The sequence below is a fragment of the Mus caroli genome, unplaced genomic scaffold, assembly GCF_978045245.1.
Source record: "Mus caroli unplaced genomic scaffold, Mus_caroli_1 scaffold_3, whole genome shotgun sequence".
Lineage (NCBI taxonomy): Eukaryota > Metazoa > Chordata > Mammalia > Rodentia > Muridae > Mus > Mus caroli.
In genome coordinates this window covers 5,729,508-5,741,755 of record NW_028227258.1, presented here as the reverse complement: position 1 = coordinate 5,741,755, position 12,248 = coordinate 5,729,508, and the positions used below count along the sequence as shown (strand labels likewise).

Here is a 12,248-nt window from a genome sequence, read left to right as displayed (position 1 = left end):
CTGTGGCTAAGTGATCATGCATATACCACATCTGTGGCTAAGTGACCATGCATATACCACATCTATGGCTAAGTGACCATGCATATACCACATCTGTGGCTAAGTGACCATGCATATACCACATCCAGTCTAAGTGACCATGCATATACCACATCTGTGGCTAAGTGACCATGCATAGACCACATCGACGCTTAGAGCTATGAGGGAAGGAGAGATTTCTAAGTGCATACGTAATCAGGATCCAGTTCTTATAATGTTTGGAGATTAGATACAAGGGAGTACAGTGCTTTCATAATTTAACTGGAACATACTCTTACGCCGGGTGTCCTCAGTCTGCACCATGTTCTTGGAGGGTTTCTGGTAAACAGATGTGAGCAGCCTTTTTTTTTTAGAAAAATGAGACTTTGATCAGAGAAAAGTAATAAAGCAAGTGGGACCTGCTTCTCCATTAATGTTCATTCCAGGACCCCACAGGCTGCAGCCCACTTTTGAGTACACACTAAACACTGGCTCATCCTCACGTTGGCTGTGATAGTAGAAATGAGCCGGCCTGAGGAAAGGGCTCCCTGGGACTGCCCTCCAGCTCAAATATGATTCAGGACAGCTTTCACACAGAGACTCTACCAACCACTTATTTTAATATTTGTCTTGGGATTTTTTTTTATTATCCGAATGTAAAACCCATGATGTGAAAACCCAGCTCCTTTCCTAAGGAGCTCTGGGGCTGTGGTTGTCATCCTGCACTGAGAAGACAGGAACAAGATAAACCTCACCAGCTCGGGAGGACACAAGTGACCTGCTGGGTTCCCCAACTCACACAATTGTACCCAAGCTGTAGCTCATTAGTTCTCCCCTAAAAACTTCCCGGTAATTTTCTAAGCACCGATTCTTTTTTTCTGGAGAGACTATGAAGAAAGAAACATAAGTAAATAAATAAATAAAAAATAGTTGGTAATTATGGCAGGTAATTTTAATTACCTGAAAGTACGTGCATGCCCACACACCGAGAGACACACAAACATACACAGAGAGACACACACAGACAGAAACACACACATATATGGACACACACATAAACACAAATACACTCAAAGAAACACACATGCCTCACCTATGTTAAAGTATGAGTATATCCATATGCCTCTCAATTAAAATATTTTTCCTTGAAAATTCTCTTCTACAACTTTTAATCCTATCAAATTTGCTGTTTGGTATTTAAAAAAAAACAAAACAATATCCCCCTGTACAACCAAGACTGCCTCAAGATTATAATTCTCCTGCCTCATCTTCCTGAGTACTGCTACAGGCTTAGACTTTTTTTTTTTTTTTTTTTTGCTTAATAATAGAGTCATAATTAGGTTTTAAATGAATACCCAACAATGTTGGCCACTTTAATGATGTAACTCTAACTTTTAAAACATTTTAGGCAGAACACAATATCACAATGAAAATAGGAAACACTTTATTTTGAAGACCTTGAACATCAGGGCTGAAGAGATGGCTCAGTGGTTAAAAACACTGACTGCTCATCCAGAAGAGTGGGGTTCTAGTCTCAGCATCCACATGTCAGTTCATAGCCATTTACAACTCCAGTTGAAGGGATCCAATTCCCTCTTCTAGCCTTCATGGGTGCCAGGCACACAGATGGCGTAAAACACTGATGCACATAAAATGAAAGTCAAAATAATGAAAAAAGAAAAATTTGAGAGCTCTCGCTGGTCCATTGGTTGACTTAGACTACTGACTGAGCAACTTTGTGACCCTGTGAACCACGTTCTTTCTAAATCTAATCTGACAATCTCTATTTTGCACAATTCTGGAAAGATTGGTTTGGGAACATTTTCAGCAGCTTGTATCAGTGCTAGAATATCTATAACCCTGTTCCTCAGAGAAAGTTAATGCAGCCTGTCCTCTTTTCATAATAACCACACCACTAGGAGACACGTGGGAAGCACACAGAGAAAGGACTAAGTGTTTTAGAAACATGTGTTGGGAAAGTATGAAAAAGAAAATCATACGACCAAACTATTTAAATTACATTCTTTTAATGGTTTACTCAAGGAGACTACAAGCAAGCAGGTGACTTGCTTGTAGTGTAAGAGGACCCTTGTCAGAAAACCAAATTAAAGACAGAAGGTCAAGAGAACTTCTCAATTGAATACACGAGATTCTGAGAAAATGGAGAACTCCCCAGCACCCACGTAAAAGCTGATGAGTCTAATACCTCATCTGTAATTTCAGCCTCCAGAGGTGGGGGACAGGATTCTGAGCAAGCCTGCAAGTGACATTCAAATCAGAGAGCTCTGAATTAGACATAAATTGATTAAGGAAGTTTCCCAATATTGACACTGTCAATACACATGCAGACACGAGTGTACATGCATGCAGTGCACACATGTGTGAAAAGAAATAAAATCCACTTGATGTTGGAGTATGATAATCTCCAAAAATATTTCACAAAAGAACCAAGAGAGGATAAATCCTCAGAGCTCTAAGGGAGAGCTTGCTGTGGTGCCCTGACTCCCCCACTCAAGTCTTTGGTTGTTCAAATGCACCTGTCCTGCCTTTTGGAATTGCTAGCTCCAGGATGAATCTTGCTTCTTATAGTTGCTGCCCCTCTTTCCCTCCATTTCTGTGTAGTGAACTCGGGATGCCTTTTAATTCTTCATTCCTTTTTTTGTCTTCAGGACTTGTACGGACGTTATATGCTGTCTGATCTTCCTACTGTTTATTTTGGGCTACGTTCTGTTAGGACTCTTGGGTGAGTAACCCCAGGTATAGATGATGTTTCCTGTTTGTTAGTGGATTAAGCAACCCAGTATCCCATTCTCAACAGGAGTGGTTTCCTTTGTGATTGACTGTTATCTTCTCTGGACCTATTTGGTAACAGACACAATATAAGATAAACACAGAACAGAGTAGCCAAACGCAAGCCCAGGTTAAGTAGGTAAGATAGCAACAAAGAAGGAAGGAATTTCTACTTTTTCATTCTCCTAAAGAGCTGATTGTATCTGTGCTGTTGTCTGCTATAAGAACTAGGAGCGAGGTTTGCTGGGCTGATCTATAAACTTGTTTATTCATAAACTAGCCAAGGATAAGGGACAGTGATTATGAATTTCACCAGGCAATTCATTGTTTCATTGAACCCTATTCTTTCTCTGCCCTCCAAGGAAGAGGCTCGTTTTTGTTGTTGTTGTTGCTGTTGTTGTTGTTAGGGTCAAGATTTTTCTAGAATGCTAAAACAAAGAAGTGGAGCACATAAAGTTACCTTAAGGAAAACAGCCTAGAAAGAAAACAAAAAACATTATGTATTTTTCCTTTGAAACATTTTACAGTTGTAGTCACTATACTAGACTGTTCTGCCAAAAGGTATAAATCCTGCCTTCTGGGTATTGACTTAAGAAAACGTGACTTGTCGCTGTTAGGGTAAGAGCTATGGACATCAGATATTAGCAACAATAATTATGAAGAGGCTTGTACGGTGCCTCAGAACACTATAGAACATTTTGGTCTTCATTTTTATCCTCTAGTAAGAGAGGTGCCCTAAAGATGGTAATAAGAAGCAACTCCCGAAAGGAAATCTCCACGTCACCATGAACTATTCAGAATCGGAGAACTCAGAAGAGGAAAATAGGGAGAAGAAAGTTTTACAGGAATCAACACAAAAGCCAATAATATGCTTTTACTAAGTTCTTATTTTCACGTTCGAACTCCTAAGCATTTGTGCAGATTGAGCACACCCTGTAGAATGAACCCTATAAAGTCTTTTCACTTACAAGCCTGCCTAAGTTCAGGACACATTTTTCTATTGTATTTGGCTATTTTTACTTATTGTCATATAATTTAAATGTGTTGCATACGAGGGGGAAGATTTGAAGCTAGGCAGGTCTGGATTCTTACACTGTTCCGTGGGGCAGAGACAACTATTTAACTTATTCACTCATTGAAAAGGACAGAAACACTCTCGATTTTCAAGGCCAGTTGTGAGGGGCGAACAGCAATGTCTGCACACATCAGCAGTGCTGGTGAGAGCCCTAGACAGTGCATAAATAATTTAGTTGCAATCAATTTGTTTTAAATGAGATTTACAGTGTTGTCTTTATTACAATGCATACTTTTGGTTATTAAAGCTTGAGTGTACACAGGAACTCCCCCAAAGGTGCTTGTTAGGAGAGGAACCTTTCCATGCAAGGCCTAACTCCACAGTAGGTTGAGTCTCCTCAACTATAGGAAACGCCAAAGCTGCCTATGTCCCCGGCAGGCTCGGCAGAGGAGCGCCCACCATAGTTCCTTGTGAACCATTTTGGTCAAAATCTCCGGATTCAATTTGTAAATAAACAATTTCCACAGGAAGTTGGAGAATAAATGTTCCTCAATCGAACTCAATATTCAACATTAAATTATTCAGCATTTCTTGCAAATTAATCCTGATGCTGATCAGGATTAATGCTAGTATCATGCTAGTATCAAATGACTCAAGACATTCACTAAATATCCACATACTTACTTTATGCCTCAACTATAGCTGGCTTTGTTGGTTGGATTTCAAAACGTAAACTTAAACCCTGCTATATTTAATGCTGGGCTGGATAAGTTGAAGGAATACAGTTGGCTGGGGTGACTAGACGTGTTGAAGATAGCTTTAACACGTAAGAACGAACGGCTTCCCTTGAATAGCCACGTTCACTGCCGTGGTGACGTCAGGAGCACTGCCGTGGTGACGTCAGGAGCGTGCTGGTGCCCGCCTTCTCTGTTAGGCCATGGTCCTCACGGATTATCTTTTATCCATGATCTTTTCATGAGTTTTAGCGTGTTTGTTAGTTACCTTCTGGCTTTGTAATAAAACATCACACTCAAGGCACCTCATAGAAGAAGAGCTTATTGTGGCTTGTGGTTCTGGAGGATAAGGGAGTCCACCTGGGAAGTGAAGCATGGTGGCAGGAAGCAGAGAAACTCACCTCTCAGCAGGAGCCCAAGCAGAGAGAAAGCGGGAAGGGGCCTGAGGTTGTAAACTCTCAAAGCCCTCCCACCGGCATGGGCTTCTTCCTACAAGGATGCACCAGCTAAACCTCTCCAAATAGCACCATCATCTTGGGGACCAAGTGTTTAAATATCCAGTCCTAAGGGGAAGATTTCTCATTCAAACCATCATACCATGGAAGAGACATTTCTATTTCTCACAAAAAAAAAAAAAAAAAAAATAGTGGGGAATACCCTGAGCTTTGTGTTTTGTTGGATGTGGCCAGCAGAGGTAATACTTGCATGGGAGAAAGGCACTTAGCATTCTGCTGATAGAAAGAAGAATCTCTCCGGAGTGGATGTAGAGGCGGCTGGGTGGAAGGAATCCAAGCTGCTTGAGTGATCACGTGACATTTATGATAATAGCCCTCTTCCCTTCTTCGCTGGAGGGGATTGAACGGCAACTGCTGTTCAATTGTTGCAGTAACTAGAAAATAAGAATAGGAATTCTTGTTATGCAAGTTGGTCTCTGTAAGCCTTGGGTTAACATTATACGTATAAAAATACCACGATTTTCAGTTTATTTTTCCAGTTGGATGGGTTAATCCAGTACTTAAAAAGTACCTCAACTTGGAGCCCAAAGTCAGTTTTGGTTTTTGATGTTTTCCTGGAGTAATTACTCTTATTAGCTGAGAAGATAGACAGGGCTGTTCCTGCAGGCAAGCCCAGAAGTTTCTGGTCCTACTGTGAGAAACCCAAAAGTAATGAAAAACTTTCTGAAGATGGGGTGAGGAGTCTGAGCTGGGCACCCACGGTTAATGCCCTCTGTTGGAGAATTCTGTCTGAGAAACCTCAATTGGAAGCCAAGCTTTTCTTCAGATTTCCAACTCCTCAGATTATGAGCAAAACACAAGCACATTAAGTCAGTGTGCCTGAAGGAAAAACAGCCAAGAATCAGATGGCCTGGAAACAGCATGTAGGAGCCACGCTCAGCACTGACTCTTGGTGATATTTGTGTTGTTTTGGCCAGGAGATGTAGCTGAGTAGGTGTGTGATCTATCTTATGGAGAAACCTCAGGGAGTTTGACGGATTATCCTTTATGTTGCCTAGAACAAAAGGGTGTTTTGTTAATCCTGAGATTCACCAGAAAAAGAAAAACAAAACGAACAAACAAAAAAAACCCAAAACACAGTTCCACCATTTTGGGTCAAATTTAAAGCAAGCTTTATTAAATATTAAATAATGACCAAGAGATGGACTTTGGTCAGGACCATTCCTTAGGATTACCCAGCTGAATGGCTCAGAGGCACATGTTGCAGGGGTTTACAAAGATAAATCAATAAGCCACCGTATTTTCCCATGAACCTTTGTCATTTTCCAAGAACTACAACTCCCAGCATTCCAGGAAGTTTCCTGGTTCTTTGGCAGGTGGGGCATACAGGTGAATTCTGGGACTTACATTTTTCCCATCATAGGGAGAAATTTCCCGTCCCTAAGTAAGGCCACCCACTCATGTAACGTTTTAAAAAACAAAGTTAGTTCTAGGATGACTTTTCGATTCTGTCTGGATAAGCAAGGGACTATTTCTACTCAAATAAGTATAATTAAACACTTCAAATTTTATTCATTTCACTTTTAGATTTATTAATGTAATATTGTAGGTGTTTGAGATGTACAACATAGAGGGTTTTTAAGCTAGAGATTGAACCCAGGGCTCCACACCCAACAGAAGCATTCTTCCAACCAAGCTATATCCCTAGCCCCAACAGGCATTTGCTATTAACACATCTGTATCATTACTATCACAATTAATCTGATTAGCATTCATCTCTTGACATAATTGCCTTTTGTGAGGGGGTGAAAGCGCTTATGATGTGCTCTTGGAGAAAATTTCAAGTGTACAGTGCACACCCCATGCTGTACCTGAGTCTGTACTGTGTGTGACTTTACAGCTCTCACTTGCTCCTGGCTCCTCCAGGCTCCTGTCATGTGTGCTATGCTGAACTAAATTCCCTGCCCCTTCTCTCTAGCCCTAAAAGTTTATAAAAAGTCAGACTTTTCTTGTTCTAGAAATTGATACAAGGCTCTCCCTGGAGATGGCTCTGGGATTTGGTCCAGAGATGAAGGCTGCTATCTGGAGAGGTTCCTCTGCCCCATACCCAGAGATGGCACTCTCCCTCACCCTCCCCTTGCATGATGGTACTCTCTCCCCCTCCCTCCCCATGTCCTTTTCCCTCTCCTCTCTCCCTCTCCCCTCAAGGCTGTGAAGGGGAGCCTCTCCCTCTCCTTCCCTTTAAGGTTCCATCACCTTTGGCTCTGCACCACTCTACTCTTTCCCTCCAAGGCTCTCCCTCCCACCTCAGGCCTTGAAGCCTTCTCATTCAGATAAACCTCATTCCTGAAGGGAATTATGAATAATGTGTCTTTCCTGGGCCAGCTGTTGCTGTCATCCCCTGTTTTACTTAAAATTTATCTCTTGATCTATGTCTTCCTGCTTCCCCCAACACCCCCCCCCCCTCGGGTTTCTTCCAACTGTTCAGCTTTCTGCCTGTGAATGTCATTCTTGTCAGAGTTCACACATTAGTGAGATCAACTGATAAATGGTTTTGTGCCTGGGCAGTGTCACTTAGCCTAAGACCTCTGAATTTGCACACCGCTCCCCCCATTGTCACAAACAGTAGGACTTCCCACCTTTAATGATGTTTTATGTGTATATAGAGCGTGCTTATGTTCTCACTTTCCTTAGCCATTCATGTGACAAATGCTTAGATTGTCTCTGTGACTTGGATATTGTGACTAACACTGCAGTCAATGTGGGAATGCAGACACCTCTTTATTTGTTCTGAGATGTGTCCCCAGAAGGGGCATTGCTGGTCATTTTGATTTCAGTGTTTTGAACAACCTATTTTCCATGATAATTGAGCTAATTTACATTCCCACCTACAAGGCACAAGGGGCCTCTTGCCCCACACTCTTAACACCTGTCACCACCAGGCATTCTGCAGTTCTGTCTTAGGGGACTCTGTACTGAATGCTCCCTGTGAGAGAGGACTGGCCACAGGGGCCACACTACCCATTTTGTTTTCTTTGAAACCAGAAGGATCCTATCTGTTGAGTCACAGACAAGAAACATTGTTATACCAAAAGTAAAATAATTTCTTCAATTAAGTAGATTTTTAAAAATTCATTTCCACTATTTTGAGGATGGTCGCACCACATTTTTATTAACTAAAAATGTGTCGTGCATTAACAGGATGACCGAGAGGCCAGTATCAAATGTCCTCCTGCTTTCCTTATCAGTCCCAATACATTTACAGACTAAATCACATGCTCCGTCACACTTCTGGTTCGAAAGTCTTCCGTCTAAAAAGGGCACATTTGGTTTCTGACTGAGATTTGAGCTGGTCTTTAGCACCGGATGGTTTTAACTTTTTGTTGGGTTTTACTGTGCACATCTGTGCTTGCAAGATTTCTTGAAGTGTTGTTAGCATAAGAGGGACTGGCTTGTACCCAAGGACTCCACCCTAAATTCAGCCCTGGGTGTAGGAGTCCACCTGTGAGGTAATAAATATTTTCTCACCCAGGCCCCTGCTTCCCCATGCGTTTCTATGGCAGCTCTGTCGCCATCGAGGATCTTCACATTCAGCTTCATGTGTCCTATTATCTGCTCCACTGCATTTGTAAATTGCTTGTGTTAAAGAGCCATAAGCACAATCTGACAGGCCTGTTCCTCACATGTTAAAACAGTTAAGATGTACCTGTAAGGGAAACACACTAATGATGTGAGAGCCAACTTCCCTAACCTGTGCCCAAGGACGGCCTGAGCTGCCACTAACATACTTATGGTTAATTTTTATGTGAACATTCAGGTCTGATCATTTTCTCCTTGACAGAGGGCTTTCCATGGCTGCTTCTCCACTCCACCTAAGAGCACAACAGGTACATGCTTTGGAAACCTGGAGAAGTAAGAGAGGATGTTAGATAGTAGCCCACACTCTCCAGGACAGTCAGGAATGTACATTTCCTTAAGATGAGTGATGAGATCACTTGGCCAAATAAGGCTTCAACTGTCCTCTGTGAGCTACCTCAACAGAGTGTACAAGTGTACAATTTCTTCCTCTTCCTCTTCCTCTCCCCCCCCCCCCCAACACACACCATATAAGTAAGTGTCAGATTCAGGGAAAGCGGTCCTTTAAAGTTATTTCTAGATGGCAAGTTGGCGCCATCTATTCGAATCTTATCGGATCTGGTAGAGAAGACATCTTCACAAGTGTCAGCACAAGGTGATGACTAGTATTGTTACGTCATTGACCTATCTAACAAGTCACTCAGAAGCCTATGGTATCCAACACAAATACAATATGTCCCTTTGAAAATCTAGCAATAATGGTCACTAATAAAATAACTTATTTTTTTCTAAAAAGCCAATATTCAATTAATGTCTGCTGAAGGGTGGAGAAGTAGCTTTCTTTAAGGGTGTGGTATGTCCGCTGTGATCCAGGATGGCCTCACACCCATGAGTATCTGGACAACACAAACTGGACTTGGAGTTTTTTAGTTTTTTAAATGGACTTGAAATTGGAAGGATATGGATTGCTGTCTATATGCAGGTGAGGGCAGGCACAAGATAAGGTGAGAGCCTGTGATTGGGCCATGGAAAAGGAAGACAGGCTGAGAATTTTAGAGATGAGGACAGAGAGACAGGGGAAGAAAAGAAGGAAAGGAGAGGAGGAGACAAGATAGAACCCATAGGAGAGGAAGAGGAGCCAGAGCCACACAGTCCTGGGAGCCATAAGTATTGGGGATTTCTTAGATAGATGATTAAATAATTAGTGGGGTGTGTTTGCCCCATCTAGGTATGTAGTTTGTGTTTATATCAATTGAGTTTTGAGTTTATTGTATGGGTGTTTTGTGGGTTGAGAATTTACTAATATAAATCTGACTGATAAATTCCAAGCCTCTAGAGTTTTGATTTTTTACAGGGGTTGGGGATGTGAGAACAGTTGCTGCATGGGGCTAGCCACGGAGGTGGTGAGACCCACCGGGGCCAGAGAGTAGCCGGATATAGTTCAGGTTGGTGACTTTTTAAATATTTCCTGCAACAGGAGGGAAAGAAAGTGAGGACTTTCTGGAAAGGTTGGCCTGTGCGTGTCTGGGAGGTTGTTTGGATTACCTCAGCAGGTACAGAACGAATCAGTCTTAAAGTAGACAGCCCCGTGACCCGCTGGAGGGGTGCGGGGGGGGGGGTTATGAACTCTGACTGGAGTAATTGAGCTGAGCACACCAGGCTCATTTCTCTCAGCTGTTGACTATGGATACAATGTGATTAGCTGGTTTAAGTTTCTGCCCTGACTGTAGTGATAACATGGCACTTGAGCTAAAATAAGCCATTCTCCTCCCCTAAGCTGGGTTTTTTTTTTTTTTTTTTTTTTTTTGTCATGGTCTTTTTTTTTTTATCACAGCAACAGAAAGAAACTAAAACAAGCTTATTCCTCGTGTATTCTTAGCAGGAGCCTTTATCATTTAATCTATTTAATCTTTCTCATTAAGGAATTATCTTTTACTATTATGTTTAAATTTTTTATTATGTAATTAGTTTCTATTTATTTCATCTGTTTTAACTTTCTTGCCACTGTAGTCTGCTGGATAAGACCAGAGGCCTCATGAAGCAACAATGTAGCCTTAAGCTCCTCTTATATCAGTTAAAAGATGTGTAATTTTGAGACATAGACTATATATAAAGCAGGTTAAAAGGATGCCAGCCTCTTAGAGTTACTATGAGATGCATGATCCATATGAGGCCCTGGGTATAGTGGAGACTCCTTGATCCATTGCAAGCAGGTAATGCATTGTATTATAGATGTATATACAGATAAATGTACACATATATAGACATCTATCTGCATGTACATACATATATATCTATATACACATGCATACATATAAACACACACATACATGCACCTTCAGGCTAGACTCCTCCCAGCTACTTAGCAACAGTAAAGATAACAGCACACCATAAGAGGGGCTGCTTGGCCCCACCTTGCTCTCTTACTCCCCTTACTCTCCTCTCTCCTCTCGCTTTCCTCATTCTCTCCTCTCCTCTCCTCTTTCTCTCTCCCTCTTACTCTAGCCTTTCTTTTCTCTGTCTCCTTTTCCCCTTCTCTCCTCTTGGCCATGAACTGCGCTCTCTCTCTCTCTCACCTTTTCTCTTTCCTCCTGCCTTTCTACAATAAAGCTCTAAAACCATAGACTGTCTCTGTTCATCAAGGCTTACTCTCGCCTGTGTGGGAACCTCTTTTTCTATGCCCTCTCTCCCATAACCCCAGAGCTACAGGGTGTTGTCCTGGGGTCCCCTGTCAGGGGATGTCCCTTGTCCAACCCCCATCGAGTGGGGTCACTGGCTTAGATGCCCACCCTGGGTCAAATGGAAAGTGTCTGACAGCCCTCCCCTGTCTGTTTGCCCAGAGCATAGGAGGAACTCTGGCTGGACATGGGCTATCCTCCCTCCCCTCTCCTTCCCTGCACTCTCTTTTAGTTCCCAACACAATGGGGTCACCAGATGTCCCCTGATGACCACATCTGCCTGCCATAGTGTCCTGTTTACTGGTCTCTCCTTTATTGTCCCTAATCTTTCCTGGATCAAGCACCATTGCACCTGTGGAAGCATCTAGACTTTGGTTTTAGATTTTGATTTCTGAGAAATTAAAGAAAAAGCTAGCATTACAAATCCAGAGTGGGTTCTGAGGATTAAGTAGTTTTCCACCTCCATAATTGTATCAATATTCAATGCATTCTGATACATTGTGTCTGTGGTTTAGTAGTTAATTAGAAAGGTGGGATTCAAAATAATTAAATAATTTGATCTGGGTTATAGATTAAAAAGAAATAGATATCTAAATATGGGGACATTCTCCAGGCCCCACTCCTTACTGGGGAGCTTTGCTGGAGGGGAGAATAATTCCATTTTCATGGCATGTCCATGTTCTAGTGAATGGCTCCATACCTTGCACATGTGAGCAATGCTACTGCATTTTAAATGAAGATAAAGGAAGGAGGTGTAGGGCAGTTGGAGAGGTTGAGGTGTTATGGGGAAGTTGGAGGGGGGAGTTGGTGTGATATGGAGGAGTAGTAGGGGAAATGGGGTGAAATGGGGAGTTAGCAGGGGAGTTGGGGTGATATGGGGACTTGGAGGGGGAGTTATAGGGGAAGTTGGGGTGATATGGAGGAGTTGAAGGGGGAGTTGGGGTGATGTGGGAGTTATAGGGGGAGTTGGGGTGATATGGAG

The 12,248-nt window shown here is 42.2% G+C and overlaps 1 protein-coding gene across 2 annotated transcripts in view; it reads left to right on the top strand.

Moving 5' to 3' along the window:
* Positions 1-12,248, top strand: part of Slc44a5 (solute carrier family 44 member 5) — a 311,175-nt gene that overhangs the window by 234,658 nt on the left and 64,269 nt on the right. For both annotated transcript variants that reach the window (XM_029474881.2, XM_085835377.1), the window contains exon 3: positions 2,688-2,761. In XM_029474881.2, coding sequence (XP_029330741.1) covers positions 2,688-2,761 — 74 coding nt within the window. The remainder of the gene's footprint in view (positions 1-2,687; positions 2,762-12,248) is intronic.